The 13,391-nt window shown below is 37.6% G+C and overlaps 1 protein-coding gene across 1 annotated transcript in view; it reads right to left on the bottom strand.

The window, feature by feature from the left end:
* Nucleotides 1–13,391, bottom strand: part of LOC129655033 (calcium-binding mitochondrial carrier protein SCaMC-1) — a 58,173-nt gene that overhangs the window by 33,031 nt on the left and 11,751 nt on the right. Inside the window, exons 3-4 of the mRNA XM_055584910.1 lie at nucleotides 9,350–9,437; nucleotides 1,786–1,897 (exon numbers count right to left, since the gene is read on the bottom strand). Coding sequence (XP_055440885.1) covers nucleotides 1,786–1,897; nucleotides 9,350–9,437 — 200 coding nt within the window. The remainder of the gene's footprint in view (nucleotides 1–1,785; nucleotides 1,898–9,349; nucleotides 9,438–13,391) is intronic.

The raw sequence follows: 13,391 nt of genomic DNA, 5'->3' as shown, positions 1-13,391 counted from the left end.
CACTAACCTCCGTCCATAGTTCATCAGGCACTCTGTCTATCAGATCTAGTCCCTTAAATCTATTTCTCACTTCCACTGTATAATCATAAGGGATTTGATTTAGGTCATACCTGAATGGTCTAGTGGTTTTCCCTACTTTCTTCAGTTTAAGTCTGAATTTGGCAATAAGGAATTCATGATCTGAGCCACAGTCAACTTCCGGTCTTGTTTTTGCTGACTGTATAGAAACCTATACAGTTTCTATATGCTGTATATATATGTATATATAACCTATGCTGACTCTTGAGAAATCTACATGCAGGTCAGGAAGCAACAGTTAGAAGTGGACGTGGAACAACAGACTGGTTCCAAATAGGAAAAGGAGTACGTCAAGGCTGTATACTGTCACCCTGCTTATTTAACTTATATGCAGAGTACAACATGAGAAACGCTGGGCTGGAAGAAGCACAAGCTGGAATTAAGATTTCTGGGAGAAATATCAATAACCTCAGATATGCAGATGATACCACCCTTATGGAAGAAAGTGAAGAGGAACTAAAGAGCCTCTTGATGAAAGTGAAAGAGGAGGTGAAAAAGTTGGCTTCAAGCTCAACATTCAGAAAACTAAGATCATGGCATCTGGTCCCATCATTTCATGGGAAATAGATGGAGAAACAGTGGAAACAGGGTCAGACTTTATTTTTTGGGCTCCAAAATCACTGCAGATGGTGATTGTAGCCATCAAATTAAAAGATGCTTACTCCTTGGAAGGAAAGTCATGACCAACCTAGACAGCATATTAAAAAGCAGAGACATTACTTTGCCAACAAAGGTCCATCTAGTCAAGGCTATGGTTTTTCCAGTGGTCATGTATGGATGTGAGAGTTGGGCTGTGAAGAAAGCTGAGCGCCGAAGAATTGATGCTGTTGAACGGTGGTGTTGGAGAAGACTCTTGAGAGTCCCTTGGACTGCAAGGAGATCCAACCAGTCCATCCTAAAGGAGATCAGTCCTGGGTGTTCATTGGAAGGACTGATGTTGAAGCTGAAACGCCAATACTTTGGCCACCTCATGTGAAGAGTTGACTCGTTGGAAAAGACTCTGATGCTGGGAGGGATTGGGGGCAGGAGGAGAAGGGGACGACATAGGATGAGATGGCTGGGTGGCATCACCAAGTTGATGGACAAGAGTTTGAGTAAACTCCAGGAGTTGGTGATAGACAGAGAGGCCTGGAATGCTGCAATTCATGGGGTTACTAAGAGTCAGACACAACTGAGCAACTAAACTGAACTGAACTGAAGGCAGAATCCTTAAATGGCTATAAAAGCTGAGCAGCTTATCTTCACAAGATTTCTGGAAGGCAGTAGCTCTTCCAAGTTTTGTGAATGGCAAACATAGGAACTACATCTGCAATCTTTATGAAGTCTTGGGTTGGTTTTTTTTTTTTAAGATATTCAGTCGTGTCTGACTCTTTGTGACCCCATGGACTGTAGCCTACCAGGCTCCTCCATCCATGGGATTTTCCAGGCAAGAGCACTGGAGTGGGTTGCCATTTCCTTCTCCAGGGGATCTTTCCAACCCAGGGATCAAACCCAGGTCTCCCGCATTGTAGGCAGATGATTTACAGTCTGAGCCACCAGGGAAGTCCCCACACCTAACAAAGTATGTAGAATTCTTATAAGTCAATGAGCTAGCTACAGAGACTTAGGTGCCTGACCCACAAGTGTTGCAGAGTACTCCTGGATAATAACTATACCAATGGTTTACAGCTCCAAATAAGTGACAATTAATACATAAAGTGGACTCACAGTAGAATGTTTCCAGAAACGGATGATTTCCTCAATATCTGTAACAGGGTTAAATAAGAAGTAGTCTCGCCATTCATTCCAGTCCACTGTCATTGTCCCATCGGCATCAATGCTGAAAACAAAAAGAAGCTGATTAAAAAATAAAATATAATTTTTAAATAAAAGTAACATTATTGGCCATGTTGCAGAATGACAATTTTTCTTCCAACTTAATATTCTTCTAAGGTTTTTGGAAATGGCAAATGGCAACAAGCATTTGATGATCTGTTAGTTTTAACCATTTTAAATAAAAAAGGACTCCAAATTTATAGATCTCACCAAAAGCTACTTTTGGTGCTCCATCAAACTCCAAGTCAATGAGCTAACAAAGATAAAACTGGGGGATAGTCTATGGCTGATTCATGTGACTATATGGCAAAAACCACCACAATATTGTAATTAGCCTCCAATTAAAATAAATTTTCAAAAATTAAAAAAAAAAATTAGGGAGTAGTAATGAATAAACTAATGATTCATTTTTCTTACACTGGCTCAGGAAGACAGTTCTTAATGTTCTATTTTAACATTTGGATGTAACTTTGGAATATAATCAATATACGCTCTCAATTTCCTTCTCCAGTTTTCTCTATGCTAAGAAAACTAGCAGTGATTATATATTTTAAAAAATTTATTCTAAAGAAACCATCAATCAATTAAAAATAAACAATTTAAAAAAAATCAAACTTGGTGATTCGGCCTTTTGAGTCTTAAGAAATCCTAGTACCTTATCTTCACTATTTACGGTTAATATATTGTAGCCTTGAATATTTTTCATTAACTTTTTGCTTGTTTTAGAAGTTTCTTGGCAATACTGTCATTTGTACCTGTTTTTTCCCCTAAAAGTGACTCTAGACTGCCCAGGATTTTGACTGTTTTGTTCACTACTGAGAGACCCAGGACATAAAGTGGTCAGCAAAAAGAATGTGCTCAATTATTTGTTTAATTAATGAATATCTCTGGAAAAAAAAGCTTAAGCATCTCCTCCAGATTTTTTTATTTATTCTATGAATTGTGTGAAAGAGATGCATAAAGACAACAGACAAATAAAATGCTATTTTCAGATATTTTTGATATTTTCTGGCTCCACTTTTAACTTTGATCTGCATACATGAAATTACACTTAAATTTTCATTTGTTCTAGCACACAGGTATTAACATTTCATATTTGCCTAAGTCCTAGTTACTACTGATGTTTATAACATTATTCTTCAGGGTTGCCATATTTATTACTCTATTTTTAGTACTGTTTTCCATTTTAATGCAATTGCTTATTGTCTGATCCTACCCCTCAACCCTCCACATGCAAACATCCTCTACAAGGCAAGGATGTTTGTTTATTTTATTCACTGATATGGCCAAAGTGTCTAAAACAGTGCCTAGCACAGAGCAAATTACTAACTAAATGAATAAACGAATTTTAAGCTCTAGCTTACAGCCACAGAACCCTCAGTGTCAACAAACTTAAGATAGTCCCGTGGTGGGTTTAAACTGTATTTCTCTTCAAATTACTAATGCAGTTGACCAACTTATCCTATTCATCTGCTATCCATTTTTTTCTTCTTGTGAAATGCTTGTTCATATCTTTTGCCCATTTTTCTAATGGGCTGTGTCCTCTTCTTAAATGTGTATAGTTTTTTATATAATTGATTTAATCCTTCAAGTTATAAATTAGCAAGTACTGTGTCTTTTTACTTTATTTATAGTATCCATGAATTATTGTTGCTGTTCAGTCGCTAAATTTATGTCCAATTCTTTGTGACCCCATGGACTGTGGCATGCCAGGCTCCTCTGTCCTCCACTATCTCCCAGAGTTTGCTCAAATTAATGTCCATTGAGTCAGTGATGCTATCTAACCATCTCATCCTCTGCCACCCCCTTTTCCTTTGCCTTTACTCTTTCCCAGCATCATGGTCTTTTCAAATAAGTCAGTTCTTTGCAACAGCTGGCCAAAATATTGGATCTTCAGCTTCAGCATCAATCCTTCCAATGACTATTCAGGGTTGATTTCCTTTAGGATTAACTGGTCTGATCTCCTAGATGCTCTTAATTTTAATATAGCTGAATTTATCAATCTTTTCATTTATGGTTATTGACTTCTGTATTTTTTAAAATAAACTCTTCCCTATACTGAGATGTAGACATCTGCTTATTTTTCCCTTAGAGGTATTACACATTTAGTTTGATTTTTTTTAATTGAAATATAGTTGATTTATAATATTATGCTAGTTTCAGGTATATAGCAAAGTGACTCAGTTGTATATATTTCAGATTCTTTTCTGCTACAGGTTATTACAAAATACTGAATATGTGGTATACAGTAAATCCTTGTTGCTTATCTATTTTGTGTTTAGTAGTTTGTATCTGTTAATCCCATACTCCTAATTTATCCCTCCCCTTACCCTTTCCCCTTTGGTAACCATAATTTGCCTTCTATTTCTGTGATTTCTATGCATGGCGTAAGGCAGGTATCCAACTGTATTTCTGTCTGCATGGATAATCAGAAGCACTAGTACCATTTATTGCATAGTCTCTTCTTTTCAAAGGGATTTGCAAAGCTACTTCTCTTGTGTGACAAATCCCAAACATGGATGAGTCTGTTACTGGGAGGGTATGTTCCATTTGTCAATTTGTCTATCTGTGTAGCAACACCATTCACTATATCTTAATTACAGCTTATAACAACTCTTGCTAATCTGATGGAGCAGGCCCCCAGCTCCTTATGGCTCTCCAAGAATGTCTTGGTTATTCCTGGATCAGTACAGTTTCATTTTTCTCTGGAGATACTTCATAGTCCAAATGCTGGGGCAAAGAGAACAACTGAGAGGATAGTTCAGGATTGGGAGAAAGCAAGTAGGAATGGTGAAAGAATCAAGAGAAGATTGATGAACTGGTGGAAATGAAGGGGCCAGAGGTCTGTAAGTCAAAATGCAAGTACCAGAGGAGCAAGGCAGTATAGAATCTAGAGGAAGAAGGCTCATAAGGTAGGATACAGGTATTTAAGACTTCGGAGGAGGAGCAGCTTCAAGTTATGATACAATTGGAGAGAGAGTGGGCTACTGAAGCAAAATGGAATAAAAGGCTCAGGTGTTGAGGAAAGTGAGGAACATTAATGCTAAAAAGTAAGGGGGACCGCCAGCATGAATACTGCGGTTTCCTAGGACTTTGGACAAAGAGAAAATGACCATTTGACAAGTGCCAATGTCCTCAATAGATGTAGAGAGGGAACTAGAGGTAAGGAAATGAGAGGAAAGATGGATGGAGATGAGAGCCTAGAAGAAAAGTGGCTTTTTTATTTGAAAGCAGAAGATAAAGATACATGAAGCATACATATTTGGGAGAGACACCTATTTCAGCTACTCCCCACCACATCTTCTACTGAAAAAGGAGAACTAGGAGGCTATATTTCAATAGGCTATGGTTCCTGTCTCATACTCTGATGATTCAGCCACAGCTGTTTCAAACAGCACCTTTCACATTTCTTTTCCATGAATTCAGTCTTGGAAAAGGTAGGAGACAGTGAAATGGCAGAAAAGAAACTGACATTTGGAGATATATGAGTCACACTGATGGCTGAGCCCTCAAGGGGAAATCTGTGATTTCTACTACTGAAAACACAATTGTGAGATAATAGAAAATGTATAATTTGGTCTCTGATCCCTGCTCCTGGCACAGAGTCCCTACAGCCCTTCTACTTTGTAAGTGATACAAGCTCTAGGGCATCTCTTGTTCTAATGAGGCAACTCTGGCTGGGCACCTGGATGAGGAATGGTCATCAGGAAAACTAAGCCATGATCAGAAGCTTGGAATTTTCAGCCCCTTCCCTCCCAACCCCAGCCCCCAATTCTCCAGAGAGGGAAAAGGGACTGAAAATGGAGTTAATAACTGATCATGACTATGTGAAGAAGCCTCCATAAAAATCCCTACAGTATAGGATTCAGGGAGCTTCTGGTTAATAAACACACCAGCAGGGTGAGACATCCCAACTCCTGTGCTCGGGACCCTCCCAGACCTCCTCTTGTGTGTATCTTTTTATTGGCTGTTCACCTGTATCCTTTATATGCTTTCATAAACTGATAAACACAAGTATACATTTCCCCAAGTTCTGTGAACCCATCTGGCAAGTAACTGAATCCAATGGGGAGAAGGTCATAGGAACCTCTGATCTGTAGCCAAGTCAGAGAGAATATGTGGGTAACCTAGGGACCTCCTACTCCTTGTGATTGGCATCTGAAGTAGGGAGCAGTCATGTGAAACTAAGCCCTGAACTTGTGGGATCTGACACTACCTCCAGGTCAACAATGTTAGAACTGAATTACACTGTATCACATCCAGCTGGCATCGCTGAGAACTGCCTGTTGTGGGTGGAAACCCCACATATTTGGTGACCAGAAGCTTCAGATGTAAAGTGTTTTGTGCGAGTAACAAAGAAGTCTCATAAAAGGGAAAATTGAGCTTCTTCTCTAATCCAAACGTATTCTAAAATTTTTACTGAAAAAGTATAAATGCTAATAATAATAGTAATAGCCTAACAGTGCAAAATAATATACATTAGCCACTGGGGAAACAAAAAAACCATGATGAGATGCCACTTCATAACCACATACTCGTGGTTAAAATCAAAAGACGGAAAATAACGTCAGGGAAGATGTGGAGAAATTCAGGCCCTCCGTACACTGCTGCTGAGGTTGTAAAATGGTGCAATCACTATGGAAAGCAGTCTGTCAGTTCTTCAACCAGTTGGACACAGAGTTACCATATGATCCAGCAATTCTTCACTAAGTATATACCCAAGAGAATTATAAACAAGTTCACATAAAACTGTGTACACAAATATTCATAGCAGCAATATTCAGGATAGCTGAATATTGGAAGCAAAAAATATCGGAAGTGGAAGCAACCCAAATGTCCATCTGTAGATGAATGGATAAATAAAGTGCGATATATACATAAAATGGAATATAACTTGGTCTAAAAAAGGAATCAAGTAGTGATGCATGCTACAACATGGATGAAGCTTGAAAACACACTCAGTGAAAAAAGCCAGACACAAATGTCACATGCTGAATGATTCCATTTTTTTGTGAATGTCCTGAACAGACAAAGTAGATCAGCGGCTGCTGGGAGCTTGCAGGGGAGGACTAAGGAATGACTGCTAGTGGATACAGTTACTCTGGGGATTGATGAAAATGTTCCAAAATTAGATAATGGTGATGGCTGCACAACTCCCTGAAAATACTAAAAACAAGTGACCTGTACACTTTAAAAGAATGAATTTTTTTTGTATGTAAACTACTTATCAATAAGGTTGTCATAAAATATTTATATATATAATTATATAGCGTCATTTAAAAATCCACCCTCTATATTACCTGTGATTTATTCTGGAGCTTAGGCTGGAATTTGCATTGGTCCTAAAGCTATCAAAAGGAATATAGGAATATGATTTCTGGCCAGCAAATCAGAGAAATACTCTGTTTCCTGGAAAAATGTGGCCTTGGGGCAGAACATTACATACCCCATATTCCACTTTCAAAATGCTATTTAAGGGCCTTCCCTGGTGGTCCAATGGTTAGGACTCCATACTTCCACTGCAAGGGGCATGGGTTGGATCCCTGGTTGGGAAACCGCACACCATACAGTGAGGCCAAAAATAAAAATTTTTAAATGCTGTTTATCTCCTTTTCATGTTTTAGCTTTACATTTCCTCAGGAAAGCCTTTCTGATCCGATGTTAACAAAAGTGATGCCAATGCATAGCTCTGAGATTTGGGCTTTCCTATTAAGCAGCAGCTTGCAGAAGAAATTCTGAATAGACAGAAGGGAGGAAAATGCTACCTGTACAGATACAAAAGGAGATAAACATGACAATAAAGCCATTTGGAAGAAACTTTTTAGGTAATGTTGAAGACTGAAAACACTGACAAGAATACTAATATAATGTAACTATCCTTTTCTATTTTCTGTTACCAATTTTTTTTAATTGGTCCCTGTACTGTATTTGTAACAAAAAAGCCTTCAAGGACACTTAGACTTCAGAAATTATCACTCTATCCTGTGAAATAACACACTAAATCTGACTGCCCTGGGCAATAATGTTCAAACTGTATCTCTATTTTCTGAAAGAAACAGGTATTTCTTTTTATGTGGAGGTGGGGGGGATATTTTCTCTTTTTTCTTTTTTTTAAATTGAGGTACAACTGATTTATAATATATCAGTTCCAGGTGTACAACAGTGATTCAAAATTTTTATAGACTATACTCCACTTATAGTGATTATAAAATATTGGCCTTATTCCCTGTGCTGCACAATATATCCTTGGAGCCTATTTATTTTACACATAGTACTTTGCACCTCTCGTCTCCCTATTTTGCCCTCCCCACTTTCATCTCCCGATTAGTAACCACTGGTTTGTTCACTATATCTATGAGTCTGTTTCCTTTCTGTTCACTAGTTTTTTAGATTCCACATATAAATGATAATATACAGTATTTATCTTTTTTGTCTGACTTATTTCACTACACATAATCCCTCTAAGTCCATCCATGTTGTTGCAAATGGGAAAATTTCATCCTTTTTATGGCTGAGTAATATTCCATTTTATATATCTACCATGTCTTCTTTATCCATTCATCTGTTGATGGACACTTAGGTTGCTTCTTTTTGACTATTGTAAATAGTGCTGCTATGAATTCTGGGTGCATGCATCCTTTGAAATAGTCTTTTCTTTTCTTTTTTTTTTTTTTTGATATGTACCCAGGAGTGAAATTGCTGGATCAAACAGCTCTATTTTTAGTTTTTTGAGGAACCTGCGTACTGTGTTCCACAGTGGGTGCATCAAGTTACATTCCCACCAACAAAGTACAAGGGTTCCCTTTTCTCTATCTCCTCATCAGCGTTCCTTATTTGAGGTCTTTTTGATGATGGTCATGCTCACAGGTGTGAGGTGCTATCTCACTGTAGTTCTGACTTGCATTTCTTTGATGATTAACAATGTTGAACATTTTTTCCTGTGCCTGTTGGCCACCTGTATATCTTTCTTGGAAAAATGTCTGTTCAGTTTTTCTGCCATTTTTTTTTTATTCGACTTGTTTGTTCTTTTCAAATCAGTTTCTTTGTCAGTCAATGAGGAGACCTTTAGGATTTCTCTCTTATCCAGTCATGTCATGCATAAGATAAAGAAGTGATACATCTGCTTGACTCCTCATCTTGAAACAATGAGTTCTACTGTCACATTAGAAACCAAATAGGAAAAAAGACAGCACCAAAACTTCTAGGCTCCTTCTGTAGAGACATAGCACCTTCCTGTCATTCCACCAGGCCTGGAGGCCTTGAGAGAGTTTTCTCATTCCTACACTTTAGGTGCATGAGCACACACAAAATGAAAAGGGAGAAAAGCGGGGAAAGATATTGTAAGGAATGATAAGGTGCAGAGAATTGTTTTAAGCCATGCTTACAAATGCAGATCTCTAATACCGGATATTAAAAAAAAAAACAAAAAACAGTTGTCAATAGATGAAGAGCTTACCTTTGAAGAATCAATTCTGCTTGTTGTTCAGAAATAGTTAGACCTAGTATCTGGAGAGACTGGACAATTTCAGAAGCCTCAATTTTTCCTTTAAAAAATAAAAATTATAAACTCAGAACTGACAAGGACCTTAGAAATATGACTTTCAAATCCCTTATTTTATAAGGGAAAGCCTTGAACTGATTAAGGTAATATTATGAATTTAGATGAGTTACAGATTTGCTTAAATACATACTGTAACACCAACTTAAATTTTAACAAATATATTGAATAAGTACACATATATTATTTCACTCAAAAATCACAACAGCCTTGTAGGTAAATAATGATTCCATTGAAAGAAGAGAGTGAGCTTACATGGCCCTACAAAGAAACCCCATTAAGAAGCAACAGACTTGACGTACAAATCAACACACTTAAATTTTGAAGTAAATTCAGTTAAGGTAGGATCTCTTAAATATAAAGTATGCATTTATTAAATGATGAAGTATTTATTATGCATAAAGATGTATTCACTGAGATAAAAGAAAGTAGAAAAATGACTAAATGAAGCCAAAGAGTGTGAAATATTCTTTTGAGAGATCTAGCAATAAAAATGAAGAAAGCAGGGATAGCAGGATGATGGAAGAAGGAAAATTATTATGATGAAAGCAATTAGAGCATGCTGTGGAAAGGAGAAGAAACAGAGAAGAAGAAAGAGAAAATACAAGCAGTAAATTGTAAGACTGCATTTCCCTGAAGCAGTTCACAGACTCATGATGATCCTAAGACTAGTATGAATAGAAAAGGATGAAACAAAACAAGAGACGGTCTGATGCCAAACCAGGATTAATAGCAAAGTTCTCCAGGAAAAGAGGAAGACAAAAATTACTGTTAGTGGTGAGAGGAAAAGACTACATTTAAGAGAAGGACTTTGAGGGGATGACAGGATTGGGAGAGAACTTTCTAGGGAGAAGAAAGAAGCAGCATGAGAATCTGGACAGCCAGAGGCTTTCAGAAACAGCCAGACTTTTCAGCAATGAAAGTCTTCAAACACCATTCTGAATAATCACCTTTATAATTGCCCTCTCAAAGAAATACAGTTGATTTTCATTATTCACACTGGTTACCTTCTATAAGGTCACTGTGAAAACAGAATTAAGGGAAACGGAAGCATTGTTCCTAAGGGAAATATGGGGTTAGGTTCCTGTAAGCCTCTGGTTTTCTCATCAATTTTCTCATCAACTGATCACTACAAAAGCTTGTTTGCTGTGTGTTTCTGTTTAAATACACCTTGTTTATATATATATATATATTATATATATAGTTTATATATATATATATATATTTTAACGTTGACTCATTAACAGTGAGCTCATGGTCAATAGCACTATAACTCTTGTCTGAGTAAAGTGTTTTGACGCATATATTTTTCTCCAAAGACACTTCACAGCCTTCCCACATTTAGGAATGTGGATCAACATTTCAGCACTGCTCTTGGGAGCCATTGTAAATAGTGAAATCATCAAAAAAAACACAAAAATGCAAAAGACATGGCACCAAGTAGGCTGCAGAAGGACTTATTTACAGTACAAAAGCTACAACAGGGAAGCAGAGCGTCACCTTATTCTGTCTCAGCTAGAAATGTGTTCACCAAGCAAATGAAGCTTGTGGCTTCTCTATGCAAATCCATGAATGACTGCAAAAGTACTGTGAGTACAACTTGGGGGTTACTTCTGCAGTTAAATTTTATCAAGTAGACAAATTCTCAAATACAGAATAATAATAATTATTAACATAAAAATAATTTTATAATTATTAATAATTATTATTATTAACATAAAAATAACCTAACATGAATAATTAGGATAGATTATAAATGCTTTCCTTTGTTGTTGGTTAATCGCTATGTTGTGTCTAACTCTTTTGCAAGCCAATGGACTATAGCCTGTCACATTCCTCTGTCCATGGGATTTCCCAGGCAAGAATACTGGAGTGGGTTGCCATTGCCTTCTCCAGGGAATCTTCCCAACCCAGGGATCAAACTCATGTCTCCTGTATTGGCAGGCAAATTCTTTATCACTGAGCCACCAGAGAAGTCCCAGTTTCCTTTATGAAAGTCTAATAAACATAAATATGAACCTATAATGAGAAAGTGTTTTTAAATATACAAAAGATAAATTTAGAGGAAACTGTTTGATCTACTACAAATGTATCATATGTTTCACCTTTAATACATAATAAGTGAACTATACTTCAATTAAAAAATAAAATAGAAAGACTTCACCTTTATTTCTACTGGTTCATTTAGAACTTTCTGAAATTAACCATTGATATGTGCACACCATACATATATAAGTAGATCAGCCTCTACTTATCTGGAGATGATCCTTAGTTAGCTCCATCTCCCAGGAACTGCCTGACCTAACACTATATAGACAGTCCCTTCTATGCAGAGAGTTCAGGGTGGGATGAAAGTTTGTGGGAAGAAACTAAGTTGACTCTAAGAATTGAATTTTGCTATAAGATTAGACTAAGGTAGACTTAGGGCATACAATGTAAGGTTTATGGGTGCTAATAAATGTCCTAACAGTACTACTTTCCACCACAAACTCAGTTCCTCCTAGCTGAGAGTCACAGATTTGAACAATCATCAAAACCATTCAAAGGATTTAGCTGTTTGTTTGAAGGAACTTGCCTTGAATCTAACTAAAGTTAAGGTTCAGTATAAACCAGGGCTTCGCTGATACCTCAGTTGGTAAAGAATCCACCTGCAATGCAGGAGACACCAGTTCGATTTCTGGGTGGGGAAGATCTGCTGGAGAAGAAACAGGCTGCCCACTCCAGTATTCTTGGGCTTCCCTTTTGGCTCAGCTGGCAAAGAATCTGCCTGCAAATGCAGGAGACCTGGGTTCGATCCCTGGGTTTGGAAGACCCCTGGAGAAGGGAACAGCTACACACTCCGGTATTCTGACCTTTAGAATTCCATGGACTCTATGGTCCATGGGGTCGCAAAGAATCAGACATGATTGAGTGACTCACTTTGGGCTTCCCTGGTGGCTTAGCTGGTAAAGAATCCGCCTGCAATGTGGGAGACCTGGGTTCGATCCCTGGGTTGGGAAGATCCTCTGGGGAAGGGAACAGCTATGCACTAAAGTATTCTTGCCTGGAGAATCCCATGGACAAAGGAGCCTGGTGGGCTACAGTCCATGGGGTTGCAAAGAGTTGGACACGACTGAGCGACTAACACACACATAGTCGATGGGATTGCAAAGAGTCATACACGACTGAGTGACTTTCACTTTCACTTTTCAGCAAACTATAACCTTCTGGCCAAATAAGGCCAGTTGCTTGCTTTTACAAATAAAGTTTTATTGGTACACAGCCATGCCCACTCATTTACATACTATCTAAGGCTGTTTCTGCAGGGTGACAGCAGAGATGAGTACCTGCAACTGAGATCACATGGCTCACTAGGCTAAATATTTCCTATCTGGCCTTTTATTAAAAAAGAAAAGTTTGCCTACCCTGGTAGGAACCATATTTTCTGTTTATTTGTTTAACTTGTTTATTGAATAATAAATCTGTGAATGGAATGGCCTCAACCACTTATGCATGGGGAGGGGTCTGAGGCTACATTATACATTTTTAAAATAAACTTCCTCTTCTTATCAAAGGTTGCCTCTGGTGATAAGGGTTTGATAGCTGCTTCCTTTCTCCTACTGTGGCCCTTGCTTTTTGCCCTACATGACTGGGACTCTAACTCCAAGCTACTAATAAATAGAAAAACCATAATCCCAATCAGAAGGTATATATTTAAATATCTATCTGCTATTTTCTTTTCTAGCTTTCAAAATCAGAGAGTATCTTCTCTGATCACAGGGAATTCTTTCAAAATGACTTATCAAATATAAGATAATCTGAAAGTTGTTTAAAGTTTAGAATATAAAACACTTGTGCTCAATATGAATAAAAATAAATCTCTCTTGCTCAGAGAGCAAGAAAACAATAATTGTTATTTTTAAACCATAACTTTAAGTCAAATCAGCATAAGGTTCCATAA

This window comes from Bubalus kerabau, chromosome 6 (assembly GCF_029407905.1).
Source record: "Bubalus kerabau isolate K-KA32 ecotype Philippines breed swamp buffalo chromosome 6, PCC_UOA_SB_1v2, whole genome shotgun sequence".
In the NCBI taxonomy this organism is placed as follows: Eukaryota; Metazoa; Chordata; class Mammalia; order Artiodactyla; family Bovidae; genus Bubalus; species Bubalus kerabau.
The sequence above is the reverse complement of the archived record's forward strand: the minus strand, read 5'-3'. Positions and strand labels throughout refer to the sequence as shown.